General features: G+C 38.5%; 1 protein-coding gene across 5 annotated transcripts; it reads left to right on the top strand.

The window, feature by feature from the left end:
- The first annotated feature begins 86 nt into the window (after window positions 1–86).
- CEP152 (centrosomal protein 152) lies at window positions 87–27,978 on the top strand. Of its 5 annotated transcripts, none has more exons than XM_075506080.1 (28): window positions 87–301; window positions 1,704–1,826; window positions 4,534–4,634; window positions 4,880–4,946; window positions 5,171–5,515; window positions 6,007–6,175; window positions 6,937–7,077; window positions 8,101–8,240; window positions 8,537–8,737; window positions 10,210–10,357; window positions 11,654–11,745; window positions 12,599–12,762; window positions 13,312–13,519; window positions 14,372–14,485; window positions 14,611–14,741; window positions 14,931–15,059; window positions 15,204–15,339; window positions 16,114–16,293; window positions 16,822–17,094; window positions 17,544–17,675; window positions 17,942–18,592; window positions 20,223–20,397; window positions 21,825–22,004; window positions 24,642–24,723; window positions 24,810–24,916; window positions 25,700–25,856; window positions 26,137–26,240; window positions 26,484–27,978. In XM_075506080.1, exons 2-28 carry the CDS (start codon window positions 1,740–1,742, stop codon window positions 27,497–27,499), a joined length of 5,430 nt encoding a protein of 1,809 aa, XP_075362195.1. In that variant the 5' UTR covers window positions 87–301; window positions 1,704–1,739; the 3' UTR covers window positions 27,500–27,978. The 5 variants fall into 5 exon arrangements, with proteins under 5 accessions (XP_075362195.1, XP_075362198.1, XP_075362197.1 ...); XM_075506081.1 differs by lacking the exon at window positions 87–301 and adding an exon at window positions 377–458; XM_075506083.1 differs by lacking the exon at window positions 16,822–17,094.

Raw genomic sequence — 27,978 nt, 5'->3', positions numbered from 1 at the left:
CATTGGTCGAGCGCTTAGCCAATCAGCGAGCCAGGCATATTCCCGCTGCCATGCGCGCCTGCTTTCGAACAGTCAGCGGAGGCGGGTTTGCAGCGCAGCCGACCGCGGCTGGGGCGGGGCGAGTGCGTCCCGCCTTCCCCCCTTCCTTTCTGCGTAGCGAGGCGATGCTGCGGCCGCCGGTTGGCGCCCGTGGCTGTCAGTCAGCGCTGCGGGTGCAGGTTCGGTTGTCATGCGGAAGAGCAGCGGGCGCGCCTTTGTTGTGCCCGGGGGACGCGGGCAGCCGCGGTGCCCGGCGGCTCAGGTGAGTTTCGGTGCTCGGGACCGTGCTCTGCCGCCGCCGCCTCTGCCTCCTCCTTCTCCTCCTCCTCCTCCTCTTCCTCTTCTTCCTCCTGCTGCGCAGAGGCCGGGGCGAAGCCGGCCAAGGAGGCCCCGGTGGGAGGTGTTTCCCCGTCCGCTCTGTGAGTAACGGCAGCAGTCGTCCCCGCCAGGTGCCAGCCCCGCGCCGCCGCCGCCGTGAGGGGGCTGAGGGGCGGCTGACGAGCTCGCCCCGCGCGCCCTACGGCGGCGCGCGCTCCTCGGTCTGGCCCCCGCCCCGGCTCTCCGTGACTGGTTGCGGCTCTTACAGGCCGTGAGCCGGGGAAATGGGGCTGTGTCCTTTCTTCAGGCTGCCTCAGCTCGTGGGGTTGGGAAGGGCTTTAAGGAAAGAGGGGAGGGCAGGTGGTCGTTTATAGCCGATGGGGGTCTGGGGGGAAGATGGCTGAGCTGCTTCAGGATCATTCCATGAAAGGTGTTGCAGACGGTCACGCTGTGGAATCTGGTATTTTAGGGGGTGCACAGAGACAGGTACTTGCGTTGTTAGGATTCCTGCTAACTGCGTGAGAGAGTTTCCTTGAATATCAGTGGGCAAGCAGGTGCTTTAAACATAATGAAGTAAGTGACACATTATGTCTTTTAACTTGGGGATAATGCTCTCGTAAAGCTTACTTTATACTGAGTGAAGACTTCAGCATATACTACACCTGTGTGCTCAAAGAATGTACCATTCTGTAAAATCTTCATCAATCATTTCTAGTTCATAACTGCCTGTCAGGAGCATCTCTTCATCAGGGAGTAACTTATCTCACAACCAAATGTGGGCCAGCACTTACACACTGTCTCAGTGCTCGGTGTAGGCAAGCCCTTGGGAGCCTGAGTCTCTTCATTAAGCAGTTAAATTTGGAACTGACATGGTACTTTTCCTATTTCTGTGATACTTTTCCTATTTTTCCTATCAGAGTTATTACCCAAGCAGCAGCATACTTTCAGTATTTAGTATCAAATATGGTTATTCTCTAGAAATAAATGAAGCAAGATTTAAAAGTGGACATAACTATCAACATGTATCACAGCATATGCATAACATACAGTGTTAGAACTTGAAAAAAAAATAATGTCTGGTTGTATGTGAACTCCAATAATTTCATAATGTCAGCATATGAAAAGCCCACATAATCTGTTTTAAGTGCTAACTTCTTGGAAATGAGTAGCATTAGATATACTGAGATACAAAAGCTCAAGTGAGTGATATAGATAATGTGCAATGTTTGTTTCAAAAAATATATTTGTATGTGTGTTTGCCTACTTAATTCAGGAAGTGAGGGTGGTACTTTTTGGTTGCCCCACACACTTTTACTCATGCGTGATGTTTCCTTGTCTTGCGATAGGTTTTGCTAGATACTGAAAAACATTGTTAGAAAACAATGTCCCTTGACTTTGATAGTGGAGCTCTACAAACTCAACATGAAGATGAAGACTATGACCAAGAGGATTATGCAAGAGAACAAGAGGTGAAAAAGAACAAATTATTTAATCTGTCGTGTATCTAGCTGCTTTTGTTTTTCTCTTTTAAGTGTTTAAAAAAAAAAATTTATGCTGTCTTTGGTAAGAGCAAAACAGAGTGCAGACTGTGCTTTGCAAGAGTGGCATAAAAAGTAAAGAGATAATGAGATGCTACATCTTAAGAGCCTTGCAATGTCATATGTAGTGGCTGGAAGACTGTTACTCCTTGCCTATGCAGTAGATCAAATGCAAAAGGCTGGTGTCACCTACATTTTGTATTTCTTGACAGCTTTTTCACTTATTAAAAATACTTAAAGCAACAGCTCTCTTCCACTTGAAAATTTGGTTAGCTTAGAAAAGAATGAGGAATAATTATAATCAGAATTTTTAAATTCTGATTATAAATTACATACTTTAATCTCTAGAAAAATATATTAAAATGTTTTGGGTTTTTTTGAGTTGAAATATTTTGGATGTTTCTGTTCTTTTTGTTTCATAAAGAGAATTGGCAAAATGTGTGTTTAACATGAATGTGCATAATGGTTTCTTACAGGGTGGTAAATCATGTTCATGTCAGGTAACCTCCTCAATATATACTTCATGGATCACAGTCTCGAGTGTAGGTAATGTAGACACAAATGCTCACAAGAAAAGTGTAGTAGAACAATAGCTGTTCAACTTGGAATGATGCTATTGCAAACACTGTAGGGAATCTGATGTCTGTTCCAAAACTTTCTACCCGGATAAAGAACGTTGTGCTTGTGCAGGAGAACAGGTAGTGAAATAATTGTAGGGTTATTACAGTGAGTGAGCGAGAGAGTGCATAAATAGGATTATAAGTTCAGAGTGTTGAGGGGAATATCTTTTCTATAAGGAGAGGCTGGGAGAGCTGGGACCGTTAACCTGGAGAAGAGAAGGCTCCGGGGGAATCTCATAAGTGTGTATAAACACCTGAAGGGAGGATGTAAAGACAATGGAGCCATGCTTTTTTTTTTTTTTTTAGTGGTGCCTAGTGACAGGACAAGAGGCAATGGGCACTAACAAAGCAGCCTCTTTGGAATAAGTTGGTGATAATCCTTGTAGGTCATGCATGTTTGAACTGGGGCAAGGTGGGGCTTATAGAACTGTATGTGTTGTAGATATTTCAGTGGGATGTGACTTTTAGCCTGCTAGGAGGCTAAAACACAGGCTCTGCTGTGTTCCCTGGTCAAGACATAATCCAAGACTTTCTGTGTTAGTTTTTCTGCCATAGCAAACCGGCTGGTTTTTTTTCTTGAAAACTGGGGAGATCTATGTGGTAGGAGAGTACTTTAACACTAACAAGAATTGGGTAACCCTTACCCACATCTGGAGTCCTGTGCTAGCTAGCCTGGTACACTGAGCTCAGTTTTAAATATGAACTCTCATGATGATGCTTTGTGAACTGTGTATGCGCTGCTTTCTCTTGACTTCAAGCGTCCAAAGCAGTGCAAGACCAGCAAAACCTATGGTATTTGATTATGTCCTTGGTTGCAAGCAGGCCAAAGGAAAGGGGATATTCAGTGAATGATGCTGCCTTTCCTTTCCTGCTTCCTGGAGCTGAGATATAATAAATCTAGAGAGTGCTCTAATGATAGGGAAACTTCTTCATGGAACAAACTTTTGGTGCTCTGTTGTTCTGTAGACATTTGGAAAAGTTGTCCTTAACTTCTCACCTAACCTTTGGTCTTAGAGAGTATCTAAAATAGCATCTGAGAACATATCTTTAAGATAAATTTTTGTAGATGGTAATTTTTCTGTGGGTTTTTTGTTTGTGTTTTGGGTTTTTTAACAAAGAAAAGCTAATAAGGTATTTGGCACAGGGCAGCTAATGTTTCTGCTCTTATTAACGCATACTTTGAGAGTTTGGAGAAAAACAGGGTTCAGATTCAGAAACTGCATGTAATAACTCTGAATATATTGTGTAGTTCTTAAGTCATCTAATTAGAAAAAGAGAGTGCATAGCTCAAATCTACAAGAAGCCCAATATGTGGCCCCATATGAAAGCCTCTCTGAAAATTGGAAGAAGAGGTACATTCTGTATAGGAATCATTACAGCAAGTAAGTTCAGGAGTGTTTTGGTTGTATGCTGGGTTTTTGTTTTGGTTTTTTTGTTTGTTTGGTTTTTGTTTTTTGTTTTGGCACAACTATCTATTTCCTGAATTAGAAGTGGTGATATTTTTCCCTGTTCATGTCCAGTTGCTTGGTGACTTCATCTGAATACATGAGCAGACCACTAATCATTGCAGTGATGACTTCTTGCATCTAGTAACACTGGCTGGAAAATTCTTATCTGGATTTCAATCCAGACTCCTCAGAAAGAGCATGTTTTGAATGTCCAGTACCCCTCTTGCCTGGGGTTTAGGGAGGAGAAACCTTGGCATGATTAGTTTGCAAATCATTCTTCAAAAGTAGTCTGTCCTGGGACATGTCTGTTTGGTGGCATTTCCCTTACCTCTTTTTGGTGCAGCTCTCTTATTAAGAAGAGTTTACCAGAAAAATCATTAGGTTGGTACTCTAGTCTATTAAGCATTCTGTGGTATAAGCCTCTCTTGTGAATTCCGGTGTTGTGAACTTTTCAATGGAGGAAGCAAAACAGGATTTTGTGCAAGTGGCCTATTTTGCCTGTCTCTTTGGACTGAACTTGTGTACATTCTTTTGAAAAGCATATAATGAATGTTGTTTGTTCTGTTTCAGTTGCAACAGCTATTGACAGACCTTCCCCATGATATGCTGGAGGACAGTGGAGACCAGCTGTCCAGCTATTCGGACAGTAGCATTCATGAGACGGAAGAGCAGTAAGGCATTTTGCACCATTTTTTATTATCTATGTTGTGCTTTTGAGAACAGAGCAAAAATCTCAGCTGATGAGGTGTGTAAAAGCAATCCAAGTAAAAGGGGAGCTGTAGTGCAGTTTGCAGTATGGTTTGTGTTCCATGATAAACAAACTAAATGTCACTTAATTTAATGAAGAGATGGTTTGTTTTGTCTTGTTTTTTCCTGAAGTTGTAAGTACATAGTTAAGCTGCTTGTCTTTCTCTAGATCGCATGAGCCTGGGAAGCATGATGGAAGGTGGAACGATCATCCATTGATAAGTGATCCTCAAAATGTAAGCTTGCATGAGCAGTGGTGTAATTAGTAGGAACTCCTTGTTCATAATAACATGCTAAATATTATTTAAATTTGTTAGAGAAATACTTTTCATGTAGGTGACATGTTTTGCTATTCATTTGAAGTATTTCTAACTTGAGGGCTTGTAACCCCAGAAAAAGGGGGGGTGGGGGGAAATCTGCATTTTGAGAGAGCAATTCTGAACCTCTTATCCATTCATAGGGTTATGAACAAGGACGAAATCTGTACCCTGAACAATTCTTGTGTGACCAGCAAAATGATCATGTTGAAAAACACGGAAAGAATTGGAATGGCCTACATAACGATGAAGAGAAGAAACATTTGTATGATGTTAAAGAAGATTACTGTGGCCAGAGTGGTCAAGAGGATCCTGATGATGTGTATCTTGGTAGAGATGGGTTTAATGGTCCAAGTTGCTACCAACGGAACAATGTGTATCATCTTCCTGAAAACTTCAGGCCATATACAAATGGCCATAAACCAGAATTTAACAATCAGCAAAGTAAAACAATAAATTTTCCAGATGCTCCAAAGGAACATCTTAAGGTATTTCAGAAGCTGATACATTTTTCTGTTTGTTTTGGAAAATTTTCACAAGTCTTTAACTGTTGGTAGTAGTATTTCTAAATGCTTTCAGTCTCTTATTATCAGTTTAAATAGTGATGGGAGGCTTCTGTAGTCTATTTTGCATGTTAAAGAATGAAGTGTTAAATAATTGGATTTTCATATGTGCATGTTATGATCTTCCCTCCCTGCCCCCCTCATTGGCTGGGTAGAATTCCATGAGGTAGAATGAATGTGATTCACTTAAATGTGTGCTTACTCTGTTGAAGTTGATGCTTCACTGTTCTCCTAAAGTGGAAGCTTTCATGAAAATTTCTATAACGCTTAAATGGTGTGCTGGATTGTAGCCTGAAAATGAAGAGCTACTAGAGCTCTTCTTAATGTCAACCCGTAAAATGAAAAATATTTTAATCTAGCAAGACTACAGTTGTAACCTTAATTTATTTCCTCTTATGTATATATTGTCACAACAGCAATTTGTTGCATCTGATGTTGTCAGCGGCCAATCACCAGAATCTTACAAAGTGACTTATAAACCATACCAAAATGGCATTCATCAAAAAATTCCAGTAATCCCAGAAGGAACCAGAAGAAATGAAGTGTTTGAAGATTTGCAACATGAATTCTTGGGCAATGATGAAAGTAAGTGTTTGCTGTTTAGATTTGAAATAAGCTTGTGTAAAAAGTCCACTGGAATTCAGCAACAGAAAACCTGTTGATTTCAATAGATTATTTTTTTTTTTTAGTCAGAGGACAACTATGTTGATGTATATGATCTTTTATTTTGCTCTAAGCTTACATTGGGATAGCCCTAATTTTGCTTTTGTTTTGGTGGGGTTTTTTTCCACTTTATCTAGAAATCAGCACTTTTTTATCAGGTTAGTTGAGTTTCAGGCTAGTAAATGTAGTTTTGACTGGTGAGACTGTGAACAAAATTATTTCTGATGGCTTGATCTCAAGTCTTGCTGGTGCTTTGTATTGTTGATAATATTGGAAAATAACGACTTGCTGTACCTTAGGAAACATACTTTGCATTATGCCACATTGGGCTTTTCTGTTAGGTACATTTCAAATGACAGAACTACTTTGCTTGTTAGTAGACATCTTGAAAATGTAAAGTTGCCACAAGACTGTGTGTGAATTAACAGCATGTAAACCTTTATCTGGGCTTGCTGTTAGGTTTGAATTGCATTGGTAGTTCCTACATTTCTTCAGGTATCGCTACCAGAGCAACTCAGGTGATGTGAATCAAACGTGGATTAAAAATGATGTGATTTTGTGAACCAACAGTGAATTTGGCCCTGTATGAAAGAAGTACCTTGGGGCAGGAATTACTTACGACCATGACTTTCTTGGGTAGTTGACTGTGCTGACTTGTCTGTACGCTATTTGAAATTTGGCAGATTCTTCAGAAAATATGCAGATTCTTCAACTTCAAGTTCTAAATAAAGCAAGAGAAAGACAACTGGAAGAACTTAATGAAAAGCTAGAAAAGAGTGCCCAGCAGATTAGGTATTTGAATCATCAGCTTTCAATGGTCAAAGGTAAAATGTTTTTTGTACAGATCTTTAATTCTTAGATTTTTATTAATATCTAGCAACTTTTTTATTCTGAAACTTTGATTTAGGTAGTGCCTCTGCAGGTATTGATCATATTTATAAACTTGATTTGGGATTATGTGGACCTAAACCTCTCCTCCCAACATTGTTTTAAAGAAAATTCTCTGCCTGACTGCAAAACTATCTTAACTTTTACTGCATTCTCAAGACCACCTTTGTATTCCAGGGTCCCCATGTGCCAGGCATTAAAAATGCACAGAAAAGTGAGAAGTTTGCCGAAGCAGTGTGTTAAAAGTAAAAAAAAACCCAACCAAACAAAAAAACCCACCAAAAAACCCCCAAACAAACAAACAAAAAAACCCAACCCCAAAAAACAACCAAACCCCCCAAACTCCAACAGGAGAAGTGTACATCTATGAAAAAAACTTTTTTTTTCTTGTGCTCTCTAGTTTAACAAGCCATTTCGTGGACTGTATGTAGAGAGAAGCTCTTCCAAAATTATCAAAGCTGTAGTAGAGACTGGTAGTTGTCTTTGGTCTCCCTGTTCTTATAGGAATAGACAAAAAAGAGTTGTGATCTTAAAGAATTAAGAATATAATTTTTAGAATGCAAAAGGAGCAAAGGAGAGAGGAAAACTTTAGCTGTCAACCATTTTGCTGTGTCTTGGCTGTTCCTCCAGGGGAATTATTTTGTTCCTCCCTTTCAGTGGTGTAAGGGATGATGCTAGTTCCTAGTGCTGACAGAATGTGGCTTGTTTCCACTAGGGTTCTCAAGGTACAATATATCAGAGTGCTTCCAGCTGTGGAGGAGTGCTTTCCAGAGGCAGAAAGTGGTTACTGGATGGAGATTGCCTGAATGTTTTTGTTTTGTCTTCTGCTTGTTGCCCACAGTATCAGAGGGCTCATAGCGAATGGTTCTGTAGAGCAGGGGTACTGAACAGTCACCTTCCATGAAGTTGTTGGGTGGCTGGCCATGTTTCTCACACAATTATTATGTCTCTCTCTTAAGATGAAAAGGATGGTTTGGCTGTTAGTCTTCGTGAGTCTCAAAAACTCTATCAGAATGGAAAGGAACGGGAAGTGCATCTTGAAGGTCAAATAAAGGCCCTTGAAACTCAAATTCAGACTCTTACTACCAATGAGGAGCAGGTACTATAAATATTCTTAAACTGTTTATTGTGGAAGATCTCTACAGTTACATTTGTGGTGCATTTGCATTAAATATAAATGCTAGTCTCTTGAAACGCTGTTCATGATAATTGCAGAAGCTGAATATATGATGGACGAATAGGATGCACTGGTGGAAAATAGTTTGTATTAAAATCCAGGCATTATCTGAGGACTTTTAGCAAATCTTGCACAAAAAAAATTGAACTGACATACAGAATATTGGAGCAAAAGTAAAATACATGTAACTGGGGGCTACTCTAATACTGTTCCTACAGATACTGAAGCAATCCAAAGTGGCAGAGGTCGCCATGGAAAGCATGCAGAAGCAGCTGTTAGAACTTCAGCGATCAGATGCCCTTCAGCGAGCCAGAGAACAGCACGAGGCCATTATTTCAGCACTCAAGCAGAAGTATGAAAAGCAAGTATTATCATTAGAGCAGAAACTTGATACTACAAAATCTGCACTCCGAGAGCAGGTGAGAAATTATTTTAGGATGCTGAGTACTGTACTGGAGAAGCTGTAGAGCTTCCCATGTTTCCTAAACGGCACTACTTGAATTCTAATAACTGCACTATAATTCTAATAACTCCTTCTGGAAGCTGCTAAGCAAATGGAAAGGAAATTCTACATAAGTCTCAGTATTATGAAGTCTATGTGGTATGTTTTTATAAACATCTCCAGGCAGTTGTGAGTTCAAATTGTGTGTTTGCCCATAGCAGATGCAGAGGAGGCAAGAATTCATTGTCTTAGTTTCTCTCCTGAACTTTCATTCTGTGCACAATATCTTTTTGAAAGAGTACCAGCAAATAAATCTGGGAAAGAAAAGAACTAATTAAGAAATTATGTGATATTTTTGCTGCAAGAAAAACTGTTTATAAACCATCTGTTGCCAAGCTTTAGTCTCAAAATGATCAAGGACTCCTAGCCACTGAACAGTCACTTTTAGAAGTACAGATTTAAAAGGGGGGTGGGGGGGAGAAGGCTTGCTTTAAGATGGGGTTTGATATGGATTGTGTCATATGGTTATAGAGCTTATTAAAATTACTCTACCTGATGTAATAGAAGTCCATTACACTATTAGAAATATTCAAGCAATGTAGTCTAGGCAGGGCTTAATAAATTGTCCTCTTCTTTCACATAAAGGAAATAGAATTACATTTCTTTAATTCTAGGTCTGTAATTCTTGTCTCAACATAAATATGCTTAAAAAATAAATGGGTTGTATGTTTGAAAAGGTAACTAGCACTTGCTTGTAAAAAAGATGCACTGCTGAATTTCTGTTTATTAGTACCACAACAATGCTTACACAGTTCTGTGTCTACTGCAAAAAAAGGTTTTTTTATGGCAGTGTGTTTGGGGTATTTAGAGAGAGATCTCCTGTTTCCGAGAGAAAACAGAAAAGTCAAAAGGCATGATAAAGATGAGGTACTGTGCCTCCCAGGTCTGTGTAGGTAACTAAGCAATGCCATATGAAAGGCTACTTTGTATGTCATGAAAAAACTACAGTTCTTTTACAGAGCATTGGAACGTGCTAGCCTGGCTTAAGCTCAGTTAAACTAAATTGATTTAAGCTCAGGCTTAATATAAATAATGTGAAGGCTTGATTTTTCTGCAGTAGACTAACTATATGTGATTAATTACAGGGGATAATCTGACATGCTGAAAACTAACTGCTCTAGGAAATACAAAACAGTTCATATCCATGTATGTTTATATATGAGTATACTTACTGCCTCCTAGTGAAAACTTAACTTTGATGCGGTAAGATATGACTTGTCAGCCAAGCATAGCATTTGATCTGTGATTGATTTAGCTGGCCTCTGCCCCTTTAGGCATCCGATTGATTCTTTTTCTCCCATGTCTTGTATGTATTGACTCTTCTATATCCTAAACTGTGCTAGATGGCTAGATGTTTATAACATGAGTAAAAATAATCTCTCTTCCTAGAAAGAGCTTTGCAAAAATCTAGGGGAGCATGTTAAGCAACTTGAAAAAATGCTGGAAGAAACCAAATGCGAAAAAACTGAAATAATAAATCGACTGACAAGAAGCCTAGAAGAAAGCCAAAAGCAATGTGCGAATTTACTGCAAACAGGTCAGCCTTTTACTGACACCTTACCTTTCCTTGCAGAAATGGCTCCAGTTTTTTGAAGTGTGAAATTGCACATCTATGTTCCTATTGAAACGGAATCAACACCAAGCTAAATGTGTACTAGGCCATTTCCTACGCAGTGCATTAGTCAGACTTAAATGAAGCTTAGTTAAGTCTAGACTGAAGTGTAAAAAACAATAAAAATAAAATACTGCCCCCCCCCCACCCTACCCCAAACCAAAAACCCCAAACAATAGCAATTAAACTATTTTCATATGTATTTTGTGCTGCACATGTGTAAACTTAGTTTTGGACTAAATAACAGTCTTTGGGAGTAAGCTACTTATTTTTGTGTTAGGCATTTGACTTGAATTGCCATTCCAAATTCAAATCTCAACAAGAAAATAATTATTTTTGTGGCTGGAGGCTGGTTCTTGGGAACTCCTGTCAGTGGGACTAACATGTGAAATACTCTGCTCTCTGTGTATTTGACTTGCGCCTACCTTTACACATTGAAGTCTTTTCATAGTAATGTATATCTTTTTATAGGATCGAAACATCTTAACTAAATGAAATGTCTGTCTTCCTGGATCCTAATTTAAGAGCATGTTCTGTTTAAGAACTGTGGTAGTCTGGAAGAAAAAGCTCTCTAGAGAGCTATGTCAGCATTGAGAAGGAGAAAAACCTTATTGGATCGGTATTATGTAGTAAATAAGTAATTATAAATGTGATAGGGTATTTAAAAAGAGTGCAACTGCCAATTGAAGAAATGCCATGATTTTTCTGTGCTGTGTTCACCGAATGCCTTAAAGCAGTAATAAATTGGCGAACTGATAAAGCTAAACTTTTCATCTGGGGAGAAGGGGATGGTGGCCTGTTTTCCAAGGTGGTCCTGTTCCTGCTAAACTTCTGGCACAATCGCACAATGTCATTTTTTGCTTCTGGTGAGCTACAAGGAAAGCAAACATTTGGCACATCTTGCTCCTCATGGTATTTATTTTAAAGCTACTATTAAAAATTCTGAAAAAAATAAAGCCACTGTAGTTCCCAAACTTTAAAACAAACTGCAGTTTAAACTTGAGACCTGTAGTAACCTTCACCTGCTCAATTCAGGCAGAAATATTCTTGCATTCATTATTTGTATTTTCTATTAGTGAGCTCAAAGAAATAGAAGCAGAGTAATGCCTATTACCAGAATCAACTCTGCTATTTTTAACAGTGATCTTTTTTCAGATTGCATGGTCTTTCTTGCATATTTATGACTTGCTCTCTTGCTTTCTCTTTTCTTTCCTGCAATAGGCTCGATGCAGGAGACAAATCAGTTACGATTTCAGTTGCAACAAGCTCAGTCTGCACACATGATAAGCAATAACATGAACAAGGCTTTGCAGGTTAATTTACTAAATATTTTACTGTTTTGATTTTAGGGGGTGGGCATTATAGCTAAGAGGTTGGTAGTTGAAACTCTTTTTATTTGTTGGGGAAACAAGCATGTCTCCTTTCAGTAAAGGACTACCCGCTACTTCATCTCCCAGTGTTGCATATTGGACTTTTTTTTTTTTTTTTTAATTAAAGCACAGCAGGGCATATGTATCAGCACAAATCTAGTATCATACATCTATCTAACGTGCTTATGGAAAAAGAAGAATGTAAATTCTATGTGCTGGGAATCTCATAATTTAATTAGGCTGTAGGGATAGTTGGAGATATTATGTTCCGAAACTTACATTTTGCCAGCAAAGGGGAATGCTAGAGTCCTTTGTAAAATATGAGTGGAAGTCTGTGTTTCTAATTCAGTTCATATATTTGACTTAAATTTATCATCTTGGAAATTATGAATCATAATAAGTACTAGAGTAATAGGCTGTTTTTCCAGCTATGTACTTTTCTGTTGTTATTCATTTTACTATACAAGGGGAGCAGGAAAGAAGTAGTAAGAGCAAAAGAAATAATACTTAACTTCATATATGAACTGTAATAAGGACAATAGAATATACTAAGCAACAGAAAATATTCCGTAACTAATTTGTAGTTTTAACATATGCTTTGCTAGAGGTATCAAAAATGATAGTATAAATAAATAACACTAATACTAGATGATTCAGGTAAATACAGCTAAATACAACTATACTTAGAAAGAATAGCTCTGTGTATTTGTTTTATTTGGAAGAGTTATCATGGGCCTGATGTGTTTGCTTGGAGTTTCTCTGCTCAGTGTAATTTTCTTCTGTCTCTTCCTTTAAGGAAGAATTAATGGATCTGAAGGAAGAAATAGCTTTGTATGAATCTGCTGCCAAGCTTGGAGTATTTTTGAATGATGCAGGTGGAGAGCTGCATACGAACCTGGGTGATTCCTATGTAGATTTGGGAATTAAAAAAATCACTGGGAAGAAACCAAGGTTCTGCAGGTATTGAGTGATTCTCGTTGAAAGAAAAAAAAAAAAAAAAAAAATTGATCCAGTAAGACCATCTTTTTTTCTTGGTAGATATTTTAAATACTGCTTGTATTGCTGGGTAATCTAGGAAACAGGAAACTGGACTAACACCATAAATTGGATGCCTAATTGCTGCTTAATCAATCGTCAGGTTTTATAGGGACTATGTTGCTGTTCCTTGGATTGTATGGATTATATGCATGGGTACCTCTTTGCTCAAAGCTTCTACACAGTTACTTAATGCTAAAGCTGTCTTTTAAAACAACCAATTGAGTTGTCTCAAAATACCTCACACCATGTGAGGATGAATCTGTTGGGGAAACAGCTGAATTAACAAGTTTTCTGTACGTTAATTGCAACTTGATGAAAAAGCATATGGCTTTTATATTCACGTTCTCACGATTACCTCTTAGACATCTGTATTTCTGGTAGCATTAGTTGCTCTTCTCTTTGCTACCACTACCTTTCAGATAAGTGGTTTTTGTCTTTTAAATACTGAACTGGTTATGTCTTCCCTAATAGTGCAATACAGAACAGACACATGGATAAAGAGCTCTCTAAAGATGAAATTATTGTAGAATTAAAAGCTGAGCTGGAACGTTTATTGAGCAGTAATAAAATGAAGAGAAACCAGATTACTCAATTACAAAATGATCTTAAAGATTGCCAGAAGACATTAGAGGAATACAAGCAGTTGTTGAAAGCAGAAAAAGCATCAAAAGAGTCAGAGGTTTGTTCTTTTACACTTCTTTAAATACAAAGATGCACTGGATTTTAGTGAACCAAACCAACATTTAATCTTCTTACAAAAATGGACGAAAGAATTTACTCACAGCTGAGTATTCATAGCAACTATGTAAATCTGTCTTTGATCTTAAGGTAAGTATTGTCATTTGGATGATACCTTGTTTTGTATCTTTGGTGAAAAAGAAACAATAGCAGAACTTGGGCAGCATATGCCTTATTAGGTGAGTTCTAATATGATGGCTTACTTGCTTGATAGCACTTAATGGCCACTCTGCTTTTTTCAGAACCAAATTTCATTGGAGAAAGTAGCTTTTCTTTAGCCAAAAAGACCTTGTAATTTCTCTGAGAAAGCTGGTAGTATCATTAGGTTATACAAACAGAACATTAAACAGATTGCCTTCAGAGGGCCTTCACTGTGTAACTTGATCAACAAGGAATCTCTTTGATATTGCATCTGTCTTCACCCCATTATTAACTTCCCTCCATAAATTGATCAGACTTGTAACATCTGCTCTTGTAATCTATATATTGTGACCTGGATGTGGGATAGGAATATAATATGCTTGAGAAGCATGCTCTCTGTTGGATGATAGTAGTAATTCAGCTTGCAAACACAACGTTGAGTGTGTGCTTCTTTAAACCTTCATGATGCTATGAGTTTCAAGAATTCATCTAGAATAACAGCGATACTGTTATATCTTGCACTGCAATAATTTCCTTTTTTTATTTTTTCTAAGTAAGATTTTTATTTGACAGCTTTAACTTTTTTTTAAAGCATCAACCTCTAAATCATGTATGTCTTGAAAGATACAATCTTAATTTTGTTTATTTTTAGCCTGTTACAAATCTGAATGATACTTTGGTGGCCAGTCCTTCAGTTTCTGATAATATTAAGGAAGAAGTTCTGAGACTCAGAAAGGCTAATGAAACTTTGCTGCAAGAAGTTGAGGTGAGACAGAGATGCTGCTTATCCGTACAAAAAAACCCCCACCCCCACCCCCCCCTTGTACTAAAACCTGCAATTGGAAAAAGGTTCTTTACAGTCCACCTATTACTTGACCTTTGTTTGTCCAGAACCATACTTTGACTATTGAAGAACTGAAGGAAAATGAGGAAAAACTGAAAAGCTTAAATCAAGATCTCTGTTGTCAGATGAGAAAGATGGTTCAGGATTTTGATCAGGATAAACAAGAAGCCATTGACAGGTAAGTCTGTTAACTCTGTTTAGTTCCATTTGTGAACTTTTAGCCTGCATGTATAATCTTGTACCAGCTATCTGGTACAAGGGGAGGTCAGCATTAGACAGTGAGTTTCTTACTTAAGGAAAAGTTGAACCTCATTTAAGAGGGAGGAAAAAAACCCTAGGTAGTTTTTTTCCTTTCTTGAAATTGTAGGTGTGAAAGAACTTACCAGCAACATCATGAGGATACAAAAGCATATTTTGAGAAAGACCTGATGGAGAGGTATGCTGCAGAAAAAGAGCAGCTTATTCAAACTTACGAAGAGACAATCTCACAGTTAAAGTAAGACTTACCATTTTTTCCGCTTTTACCGAAACTTTCACACTTCCTGTCTGGCCCTCAGTACTAGTTACACTTTTTTAAAAACAGACTTGCTGTCTTGTGAGTCTAAAGACTAATTGATAATAAATAATCTGTCCTGTGAAGGGCTAACATAGAGGAGCTGAACAGAGAGGTGACTGCAGTGAAGGAATGTTACATCGGAGTCTGTGGGGAGAAGGATACCTTGGAAGCTACTTTAAGGCAGAAATTTGAGCAAGAGCAGCACCTGAAGGAAGAGAAGGTACTAATGGAAATACCTATAAATCATATCATTTCAGACTGATTTTAAGATGTAATATCCATAAGTGTATTTAACTTTGTAATTGTTTGGGGAAGATACTTGGAAGAGATGCAGCTATATCAGAAAATTAATACGTGACCTATTGGTTGTTAGATTAACCTGCTGATGTGTCCTGGGGTTTAAAATATTGTAGAAGTAACCCTTTCCAATAACTATTCATATTCACGTAGTCAACTTTCATAATTTTGACTCTTGAGGACTGTTCAGTCAGCAGTGTGGTGTTTTGCATTCATGAGACATTTTCCAAAAACCTGACTGACAATACAAGTTTTCTTCTCCCTATATAAAACTGATCTGAAAATACTGTGGTTTTTAAGTAATAATGAATTCAGACTGCTATTTTGATTAAAAACTTTGCTTTTCTGAAGATATCAGTGTGAAATGACTAAAGTAGGTCAACTGTCTTGCTAAGCAAGTACAGTAAAGAGGTGCAGCTCAAAGTATGCTGGGAATAAAGATGCTTGATAAGAAAACTTATTTTAGAGCAATAGCCTATAATAACCTCTAATATCACGCCTTAAAACACCTCCTTTTGAGAGCCGAATCACTTGTCCAGGTGTCATCAGTAAGATCAGTGCACAAGCTCTACAGAGTTAATCATGTGTCTCATGCATTCTCATCCCTTTGTACCAGAGCAGTTCGCTATGCCTTGGAGAATATTTGAATTTTAAATTTTCCACCCTTCTCTATTCCCTGCCCCACCCCCCCCCCCAGCTCAAGAAACGGCTACTAGAAGAAAAAGAAGACTCTCTTAACCTTCTGAGGACTGAGCTTGAAGAGAAACACAGGAGTTCTATGATAGCAGCAAAGAGGCAGTGGCTGGAAGAAAAAGAACAGCAGGTTGAAGAGGAAGTTGCATTAGCCAAAGTTCACTGGGAGAAGGAAGAAAAAGAGGTGTGGAACTTAAACTAGGGGGTTTCAGTTTTTTGTTGTTGGTGGTTTGTTTATTTTCAGAAGGAGAACTTGTATGTAGATAGATTTATGTACTGTTATTCTGCCATTTGAAGTGGCTTTTAAGAACCTGTCATTTTAGGAGCCTCTGAAGAAGTCAGTAGGTATTACATATGCTTAAGATCTTGGAAAAAAAACCTCCTAGACCATGTAAAGTAACAAGCAGAATGTCCTGAATGTCACAGCTAGTAATATGCTGGCATTTTCCACCCTGATTCTGAGCAGGTGGTTATGCTTTCTATTGTTTCGTTCAGTTATAACTGTGTATCCTATCCCATAGAAGAAAGCTGTGATAAGGAAGAAAAACCAACTCATTCTTTACCAAACTCTCTGCTCTCCGAGTATGTTTTTGCTCTTTTCCTGTTAGGGAAGATTATTGATGTAAACAGAGTTTTAGTTATTAAATACCAGTGAAATTCTAGTTATTTGGACACTGGGGAGATTTTCTCTTAAAAATATTTTTTTCTTTAGAATAAACAACAAGTCTTTGCAAAAATAGAAAGAGAATGGCAAACTAGGCTGGAAGAAATGAGAAGAACTGTAGTTGAATGTAATGACTGCAGCAGCCAAACTGACCAAGTAACAGTTGTGGATGAAGCTTCAACTAAAGAGTTAGAAGGGATTGTTGAAGACCAGAGGCTGCAGATCCAGAAGGCTCTGAAAGAAAATATGGCCTCTGAAGAGGCCTTAAAAGAACTTGAAATAGAGCTGGAAAATAAATACCGTAAAAATCTTGCCAGCCAGGTAACATAATTGTTCTGTCTGCCTGGAGCCTGTGAAACTGCCATGTCCAACTAAGTGACTAAAACAAGTGTTCTTTTCCATTAACTTTCTGCTCAGTAGTTGATATTGCTGTATTAGAAATATATTTTAAAAAAAAAGTTCTGAAGAAGCTGTAGCATGTAGCTTGTTTTTTCTAGGTGTTAATTTTTCACACAGCTGGACAAGTTTTGCAGGAGTTTTGAACAGAACTGAGCAAAACTGACTTAGTTTATACCATTTTGTTAAGAAAAAAATTTAATATTCATCATTTTGTTACAATTTATGCATCAGATGCTGCTGGCCTGATTCTTTTAATTTCTGTAAAAATGGGCAGTCCAAGCTGAAGTCTGTTCTTTCACTGCTATATGAAAGTAGTAATAAAAATGTATTCGGTGGTGGTGACCTGAAGTAGGTTTTTTATCTGCTTATAGGTAGATGCAGCTTTAACCCAAGCTCGTGCCAGGTGGCTGCAAGAATTAACAGAACTCAAAGAGTACAAAGTAAATCTAAAGACAGAACAAGAAAAATGGGAAAAAAACCACAAAGAGGCTGCAGCAAAGCAGGTAGCCCAAAATACTTGTATATGTGTATTGATAAACAGTTCAGTCTTCCAAATCCCATATATTACTGAGGAATGAGTGCAGACATAGGTGGGGAATCATTAAGGAAAGATGTTTCTAGTATACTCGGGTTCTGATCCATTTTTTTTGCCTATATGGGATTATATTTTATTAAATAATTTGAAAATCATCTCCAATAGATTGATAATGACCCAGGGTTATATTTTATGTATGTGTATATTTATAATGACTGTGTTATATATTCACAGTTAGCCCTAGTTCTCTCAGCTGCTGAAGAGAAATGGAAGAAAGAATATGAGAATACAGAGAAATCTGGACCAAGAATAAAAGAACTTGAAGAAAAGGTAATTTCTCTCAAGAAAGAATTGGAGCTAAAGAAAGAAGAAATCCCTGCAGCTATCAAGGCAGAACTAGCAAAAGCCCGTGCTCAGTGGAACAAAGAAAAGCAAGACGAAATCCTGCAGATACAAGAACAAAATGAGAGAGACTACCGATCATTCTTAGATGATCACAGAAACAGAATTAAAGAGGTACTTGCAACAGCAAAGGAGGATTTTGCAAAGCAGAAGAATGATCTCTCCATTCAGAAAGAGGCAGAAATAAAGATGTTACTAGACCAAAAGCAGCGAGAATGGGAGGCTCAGGAAACAAAGAAACTGCAGGATGAAATTAATCGGTATGAGGAGAAGACTCTGGTTGAGCTTGAGTACTTGCTGAGTGAAATCCATGAAGAACTAGTCAAGTGGACACATAGTAAGCATTCTTGGAAGGATGAGTGTTTTGACACTCATGTTCAATTAAGCCATCAATGCAAAGACAAACTGAAGGCTTGCTTACAAAAGGCCTACAGAACCACAGTTTACACAATACTGGAAAAGAAAGAGAGAGAATGGAAAGAGGTAATATTTCAGTAAATTGTAACTGCCAACCAGAAAAGGGATTTGAGAAGTCACTTGTACTTGTTTTCTCCCAATATAAAATATCTATGTAATCCTGAGAATCGGAGAATCCAACATTTGAGTTCATTGATAACAACAGTTCTTTAAAACTGTAAAAGAGGGCTAAATCTACCATTAGCAAGGGAAAGGATGGGTGTAGCTTTGACACCTTCAATTTTTAAAAAAGAGAAAGATTAGGAGTGTCACTCCTAAATGCCAAGATTCATAAATTAAGGAGATGAATCCACCATCTTAAGTTTGGGAGCCTGTTGAAGGCTCCTTGTGACCTCTTAGGTGGATTCTGTCATTAAGGCCTATCTTAGATTTTTGCATAGCTGTTGCTTTTTTGTTGTTGTTTTGAGAAATTTAGCAGTTTGTAATGGTGTTATATAGTGATTGCGGATCATGTTACTCTTATCCCCCTTCTGATACAAATAAAGATGAAAACAGTAAATCCTTTTTGCAAATTATCTGTGGTAGAACTGAGTAACTGACAAACTGATATATCACAAGAATAATAGTCTTGCTTAACTTTATTGTGGCTCTAGGAAATCCTTTTCAATGTGCCTGCCCAAATGAGGAAAGACATCCTACCCTCTTCTAGAGGAGTTTGGGGCTAAGTAGAATTCTGTCCAAAAGCTTCTGTTTCTGTTGTTTTGGCACATTCCTCTTTTTGCAATACTTACGCTTGTAGTAAGTTTTTGATTATGGGGAGCATCCCACTGGAAATGCCATTGCCACCCAGCATTTAGCAGCTGGGGAATTATCCAAGAATAGGACAGAGAAGGAAACTGTCTTGTGTTTCAAGAAAAGGTGGGATGGGGGAAATGAGTATGAAGTGATTTCTCATGACAATGTTATCCAGTTTTTTTAGTGGTAATATGTTTCTGTTCAGAAAGTGGTCCTTTAAAGTTTTCTTTTCATGAGTTATTTTCATGGTGGTAAAGAGAATTGGAAGTTTTTTTTCCTATGCCTGATGCATCTTCTCTAATAGATATGAATGTCTCTTGGTAAACTGTTTTTAATATGCTTTGAACTTCAAAATGTTGGTTGGCTTGAAGTGTCTTATCCAGTGGAGTCTTTGTAATTTCTTAGTAATGTTTTCTCTTATGCTACTATAATAACAATAAGCAAAGGAGTTACATTTTTCTAGATGACTTTCCCGTCCGTCTACTACTCATATTTGTGCAGAAACTCTAAATGGGTCCAGCCCCTTTTTCTGCTGGATATGCCTTTTAAAAAACAAGTTAGCTTCAACTATTCAAAGACACTGTATAGTTCTGCAATGTTAAGGGCTACTGACATTTCCAAAATAAAACTCAAGATAGCCAGGTACTGCTGTTGCAGTAAATTACGCTAAGTTAAACTTCTATGTGCTAGAATACACATTTTCCTCCCAATTTGAGCTGCAATCTACAGTTCTATTGCAGGTTTAAAGCACCTGCATTACAATTACTAAACCTACTTGATGGCCAGGGTTGCTTGTTTTTATGCATAACAGTACTTATCTACTTTAAGATAGTGTGGAACACTTTTTTTTTTTTTTTTGCACTATGTGTTGGGCTTTCAGGAAGTGTTTTTTCAATTGCAGAAATATGAAGAGCTACTGAGTAATGTAAATAAAGAAGCATACACTTGCCTGCAACGTGGTGAAGGAGAAACTGGGGACATGGCAAGACCTCCTGTGTACAAGGTTGGACACCAAGCAGAAGCACAAAGGAGGCTAAGACGACAGCTACCCTTGCAGGATACTGGAACAGACAAAGGTATTGTGTGTGTTTTTAATCTGGCAAATTGTGTATCATCAAATTAAGCTTGTTAGTAGCAGTCTTTAATAGTCAATGTCTTATTGATGAGACTAATGCAAAGTTAGTTAATTAGTGAGTATTTGGGTGAGAAAGGAAGATGCAGTTCTTCTGACTGTAAGGTTGTTAAATGTTGTGTTAGCTTGTACTATGTTAAAGTCACAAACCGTGCAACAAATGGTACTGGTCTCCAGCTTACTGATTTAATGCTAGGCTTTGAGGTTTAATTTTATTAAATGCTAGTAGCTTTCTGCTTTTTAAAGCCATTCTTCAGGAGTAAAGAAATAGCTGCCATATCTGCTGCAGATGTAAATACTCTTTGGGGGTTGTGGACATGAACACTAATACCTTTGGTGTATAACAGCTCATAAGCAAGCCAGTGTTGATCATGATGAACAAGGTATGGCCTAAACTATGTCTTGTAAATGGGTAATACTAAATCAGAGCTTTGAAGATCGAATTATACTAGTTGCTCTTGACATTAGACAAGACAAGGAATTCTGCATTCATGTAAAATATATTGTGTCAAGAATTATACTTCACTTGGCATTGTAGTTTTTTCCAATTCTTTTGATCAAGAATATAGTTGAAAAAAATGCAAATCCCTGGGTGATGTTTCTCTCTTCTTCCCCCCGACTTCCTTTCCTCCCACCCCCTGTATGTACTTTAGCATTGTAGCTCTTCTAAGAGCTGTCACATGTACTATGGCAAAGCTGGAGACAGTGTAGCTGGGTAAAAACTTCATGTGAGGCACAGAAATCTCTCTGGGGCTTTCTGTTTAGTTTGAGTTCTTATGCAACTGAGAAACATAAAGCAAGAAACCCCAAGAGAGTCTTTGGCTTTATGCCTGTAGTGTGGCTTGAATTCCTTCAACACCAAAATAACAAACCATCTATAAAACACAAAACAATACAAGCAGCGCAGCTCTTCTGTCTAGAGCTCCCTGTCCTGGCTATAGAGAGCAACCGTTGCTCTCCTGGAAGTAGCCCAGTCTTTGTGAATTTCTTAACTTAACTAGACTTAGTCGCATGTGAGGCTTCCCAGCTGGTAGAATCTCCTTCAGCTGACTCCAAAAGACCCTGCTTGGCTGTTGTGGGTTTTTTTTGGTTTTTTGTGGTTTTTTTTTAATTAAAAAAAAATTTCAACCTACAAGTCTCGTATCATTGACTGAAGACTCTGGGAGTGCCTTGAGGCCGTGAGGGCTCAATGACTTGATACATGTTACTGCACCTTCTATAACAGGGTTCCAGCATCTTGTGATTATTTTAGATTAATGTGTTACATGCTTTCCAGCAAGAGAAAGACTAAGTAGAGCACTGGAAATAGTACGGTTGGGCTTGATTCTTTTTTTTTTGTTGATGTATAACTTTTAGCAATTACTGTTGCAGGTCAGAAGTGTATAAAAAGGAGTCTTAGGTGTCAGGAAGATTTTTGCTGTGAACACTGCTGCCAGGAGCTTGAAAAAAGAGAGACTGTGTGCCAGGACTTGAAAAGAGAGCTGGAGATAGCCTGTAAACATCTTCAGCTTGCTGTGAAGGAACATGAAGCTAAGTCAGAGCAAATTCAAGGTTAGGATTGTTAGTCACCTAAAGACAACTTTGAATGGCTCTGCCTTGCTGGCTGCATGAGTCTCTTTCATCTGTTGCATCATTTAGTTTTCAGTGGATGGAATGGGTGTGTGTGCATGCTTAAGAAAACAAGCTCAAACAATATGTCCAACATATTTTTGGTATTCTCAATACCTGTATCACCTTCTGTGGACAGACTGATAGTGCCTGGTGGTAAAACCTCCCTGAGACTTGGCCATCAGTTTAGTCAATTGCAATATTATCTGACTTGATATTGATACCTGCGTTTATTGTGGATGTTATTGCATCATGTATGTCTGTTGTCCTTTCAGGATAATAGACTCCATCCTTTATTACTTTATTTAACTTGGTGGAAGTCTCTGGCCATAGTAAAATCTGGGCTAACAAGGATGAAAAGTCTTTGGTGTATCAAACCCCTTTGCCATACCTCTAACTACTCCTGCGGTTGGGTCTCCCTCTGTGGGCCTTGCATGTAGGCTTTTCACTCAGAGGAAGTCATATTGATTCATCTGTCTCAGATAGCAACAAGAATTCCTTTTGTCTAGGTTTATTTCTGAGAGTATTTGTAGGAGGAATGCCTGCTCTGCTTTGTTCCTGTGCTCAAGAGCTTTCTTTCCTACTTGAGCATAATGTACCATATGGAGCACAGTTCCCATTTGGTTGGTATCTGAGGAACTCTGTCCCCTTATTCAGCTGTATTGAAGTCAGTAGAGGTCTTCTTTTTAAGGAGCAGAACAGAGAATGATGTTTTCTCTGATGGAAAACATGTTAGTGATTGAATAAGAGGATTATTCTCCCTGCAGCATTTTAATCAGTTGAAGCTGTACACAAATAGTATTCAGGGCATTTTTTTTTTTAGGCTCTTCTTAGAGCATGGCAGGAATTGGACTTGCTGAAGGTTCTGGTTCAGAAGAGGTCTCAAACTGCATCCCGAGGGTCAGTAACTCTGTAGAATTGTTTGAGCATGCCTCAGTGAAAGGTCACTGTGGCCACTGTAAGCAGGTTTGGCAAATGGTCAGCTTGGAGAGAGCAGATGCAAGGTAGTAGGTTGTACCAAGTGACTAAATAGTCTTACTTGCCAAAGGCTGTGGTTTGTGCGTGTTGTGTGGGGTGGCTTCTCCCCCCGCCCCATTTTTTTTTTTAAAAGGAAAAATCTCAGTTGCCTACGCTAATAAATTTTGTGCTCAGTGAGGATGAGTAAAATGCTGTATGTTTAAGGGGAAGGTTTTTGCCAGCTTGCAGGTGTGTGAGCAAGGCCAGGTGGGTAGGTTGCACAGATTTGTGTAATATTATTTCTGTGCTCTTTTGTCGACAACCATATAGCGTGTAAACTTCCTTGGGGACTGGAGGAAAGATTGAAGGATAATAGGAGGTCTGTTAATGAAAACAGAGGCTACTGCTGTCACCAAAGTCATCACGGATACAACTCTCAACTGTTCAAAATGAGATTTGGACCACAAATGAGGATCTCTGAAGGCTGTGAATTGCTTCTCTCTGTATTCCAGGATGGCTGCTTCCTTTTTGCTTTTCTGCACATCATCCTAGAGAAGAAAGAAAGCCAAACTTGTCTGTGTCTTTCCCAGGGCTCAGGTCCTCGTATTCTACCAATGAAAGCTTTGATTCTTCTAGAAGAAGGACTTGTCTTTAATAAGACGTGCCCTCTGTTGTGTGGTGACAGCCTTTGTTTTCCTTAGGCCATGGTTCACATGAGAACTTCTGTGGCTGGGTGCGGTGGAGGTATCTCCAACATTCAGTGTAGGTCTTCAATTCACGTTGGTTTTCTTTCCTAAAGTAGGAAAGCTGGTAATCAACCGTTGATTTTTATGGGTCTATCCAAGTTTATCCATCAATTCTTCAAGTTCTGGTAAATACCTATACCTTTTTTAAAAATAATCATTTGCTTAGATTGATTACATAGCTAATAAATAGGTTTTAAGGTTCTTTAACTTTTAGGAGATGACCCACAGGTGGACTATCTGTGGATCAACGGTCTTCAGCATCAGCTTGAAGTCCTACACTTTGGGCTTTTTAAGCTCCACTGTCTTCTCATTCTCTGTGGTGGCTCATTATAACATTTGTATGCTTCTTAGTAGCATTGAGCAGAGTTCAGCATGGAAGTCCAGACTTTGTCTGTAATACTGGCTTTTGTTTATTTAAAAAAAAAAAAAAAACAAACAAAAACCAAACCAACAACAACCAAGTTTTATCTCTTATCTCTCCACTCCAAAGAAGGCACAATTTCTAACCTACAAATTAATAATTCTTTTCCAGTGTTTGTCAAAACAACCCTCGTTATTTTCTTTTTTTCTCCCTGTCTTTTCTCTACGTGTACACTTGGTATCTCTGAAGTTTTGCCTCCAGCATAGTGTTAGTAATGGCATATGAAGGCTTTAAGCTTATTTAATTACTGTATGAGATGACTTATATTCAGGCTTCATTGAAATGTATTGTGATCGATTCCTATGTGCTTGTTACTGCAACAGCTGTACATTTGCTGATGATGCTTTGTGGCATTGAGCTCTTATACCAGAGACAGCAGTTTATCTAATACCTTCTGTTGAACTCACTTGAATTTAGAGAAGTGCAGTGAATTATGGTTCATAATTTTTTTAATAGAAAATGAGAAGGTTCTAGAAGCTCTAATTGCAGAAAACTCTGAGATGAAGACTAAACTGAAAGACTTGGGAACACCACCAAGGTATTTAAAAAAAATTCAAACAAGGTGATTTTTTTTGTAAGATATAAGCCGCTTTTTCTTGTGCAGTGTGACTTATGTCCGTTCAGGTCACTGTCAAAGGGAGGCGTCTCAAAACCTTGTACATCCTGTGATGCTGTGAAAGGGCTGGAAGAAATGCGTGCTCAGTACATTAAAGCTGTGAGCAAGATTAAGTGTAAGTACTAAAGTTTTAGATAAAAAGTTAGGAGAGCAAAATAATTTACTTTGTCACTTCGTCCTCCTTCAGCCAACTTGCATAGGAATCTGACAGCCAAATCGCATGAGAAGTAAATTTTTCCTTCTTATTAGAGTGAATGTGAGAAATGGAATTGTCACCATAATCTTAGACAAGATTAATTGCGATGGGTGAAGCCGTGTTATGCCATCATTACTTTGTTGCACTATATTATGTATTTTAAAGTGGTATTTTGAGAACTGATCTTGTTTCTCCAGCAAACAATCCACCTACCCTGGTGGTGGTGAGGGAGGCAATCAACTTGTCCTGAGGGAGAATCTGTTTTTCTCTTGTGCTATATCCTGCCTTCTGGCTTAATCAGCCACCTTCTGGCTGAGGAGAGAGGGTTAGGTGTAGGGCCAGGTCTTACTTGAGTGCAGCAGGTCCCCAAATGCCAGCTGCACTGCCATCAAAGAATTCCTGGACCCACACTTCACCAGCCAACATTCCTCCCAAATCCCTGTGCCTAGTGTTTTCTATTGCTACTGAAGATGTGGAATTGGACAACTGAATTCCTGTCTGATGCTTCATATCAACCTGCTCTGTTCTTCAGTGGCATTTAGCCAGTAGGCAACACTTGGCACAAGGATTTGGGTGGAATGTTGGCAGGTAAATCCAGGCCCCTGCTGACTTGCTCCAGGTCTGCTAGACAATCCCAGTTTGCGGTGTTGTCTTTTTTTTCCCCCTCTGGGGGAAACTGGTACTAATGAAATGTGTTTGTAGGTGATATGCTTTGTTATATCCGTGAAAGTAAGGAGCGAGCCACTGAAATGATTAAAGCGGAGATTTTAAGAGAACGCCAAGAAACAGCACGGAAAATGCGCAAATACTATTTGACATGCCTTCAACAGCTTCTTACTGATAATGGGAAACATGAAGGGTAAGTTCAAGTATGTTTGGAAATTACTGTTGGTTTTGAAAGAGGTGTGTAGATGTTAGTCTGGTGTTTGTCCACCTTGGAGCAAACAGTGTCTGACCTGAAGTCTTGCCAGTCTGCTCAGATTGGCATGGGGTCACTGCTGAGTGGTCTGGCATACTGTCTTTTCAGTATTCGTTGACTCTCGCTAACATTACCTTGAAGTAAAATGCAGAGCTGAAAAGGAATTACCCTTAAACTTTCTTGGTGTTTTTTTTTTTTTAATGTTTGCAATTCTTGGCAGAGCTGAAAAGAAAATAATGAATGCTGCCAGTAAGCTTGCTACAATGGCTAAAGGACTTGAAACGCCTCTTCGACACATTCCCCAAAGCAAATCTTCCCACTCAGGTATGTTGGATTCTACAGTTGTTCTCTTCTTGATCATATTGATTTAATGCACGTAGTAATGAAAATGCAGATGGAAAGTGAAGTACTATTTATTTATAAGCTTGCTAATGGAAATGTAAATATAAGCTGCTTATTTTGACAATGCTTACAATTCTTTATTGAAAAAAAAAAAAAGACAACCTAGTTTTTCTTCCAGCATTAACATTTTCTTCAATTAATCTATTTCATTCCCTCCTCTCCTAGCTCTGCTATTAAATTCTGCTCTACCACCTGGAGCTGAGTACTCAAAAAGAGATCGCATGCTTCAGACTAGGTCAAACAATATGGAAAGCAAATCATGTGGCGAAAGCATTACTGAAAAAGCCAATGATAAAGTTGTTCAGAAACATGTACCACGTGACTTGAGACAGCAGTTTGAGGCAATGCAGACTGAAACTCAACATATGCTTCGTGAAACAGTGACTTCAAATATCCAGAACGGGAAAAATTCTAAAAATCTGAATGGTGCTTCAAGAGATGCTCTTTCAGAGTTTTGTCCAAATGAAGATGAAAGAAGAGAAAAATATGGCCCCATCATAAATGTAGACAAAGGACTCTTGTGTGCTGCTAGTAATACAGCACATCAGAATGCTCCTTCATCTGCTTTTCAAGTAATGTTAGAAGATATGCATGCACGCAGCTTTACAAATGGCCATAACATCTCTGGGCCAACTCATCATATGCTTAAGAGCAAGAATGAAAGAACGGTCTTGAAAGAGGATAAATGCATCCAGTCATGTGGAAAATGGAAACCTAAATCTAAAAGAACTCGGGAATTTGTTTTTCAGGAAGCTCCAGAAAGGGATGAAGGAAGCTGCAGTGAATGGAGTTCTGTGAATGGAAGCCTGCATCTGGATCACGGTGATACGCCTCTCTTGTATCCTGAACAAAAAGCCAGTACTAATGTGCAAGCACAGACTGTATACTGTGAAGAGTTTCCTCACATCACGTCATTTTCCCCTGCAGATGAAAATGTTGTTACTTCTTGGAGAGACATGTGTAATGGCAATGGCAAGATTCTCAGCACAAAAAGCAGCACTAAAGTTTACAGTAGAGGCCACGTGATAACAAACTCGGAGCATACTTCATTTCTCAGCTCTGACAAATCAAATTCTGCTGTCGCACAACCCAATGTATCGCCAGATTCAAATGTAGGAAAATGCTGCAACAAATGCTTGGAAAAACATGATGTGGGATCCCCAGTCTCTTCAGCAAGATAGTGGTTTTGATAGCCCACTTTCTAACTTGAACTGATACCAGCAATTCCTCGTTTGAAGGAAAAAAGATAACTTGATATTTAAATAAAAGTGTGGGGATTGGGGAAAATCCCATTTCATGATCAATGTTACACAGTTTGAATGTTACAGGAAGAAATTCTATAAAGCTAATAGAAATATTAATGCAGACTTTTGTTTACCTTTGTAATAACACTTTCATAATTGTTTATAGTGTATTATATACAAATTTATTAAATAGAATCTATTTTTATATTAAGTTTAGCTTGCAGTGCAGTGTTTATCTAAAACAAAGCTACTGTAACTTGTGGTAATCGTTTTAAATGGTTATGAAAATTCCTTCAGAGCTCAATGAGAGATGTTTTAGGATTTGTTTGAAGTAACTATTTTAATTGACTTCCATTTTGAAGGACCCCCTGTAAGCTTCTGCATGCATCCCCATAATAAAAGTAAAAATACTTGCA

This window comes from Mycteria americana, chromosome 6 (assembly GCF_035582795.1).
Source record: "Mycteria americana isolate JAX WOST 10 ecotype Jacksonville Zoo and Gardens chromosome 6, USCA_MyAme_1.0, whole genome shotgun sequence".
Classification (NCBI taxonomy): Eukaryota; Metazoa; Chordata; class Aves; order Ciconiiformes; family Ciconiidae; genus Mycteria; species Mycteria americana.
This window is presented reverse-complemented; position numbering and strand designations above follow the sequence as displayed.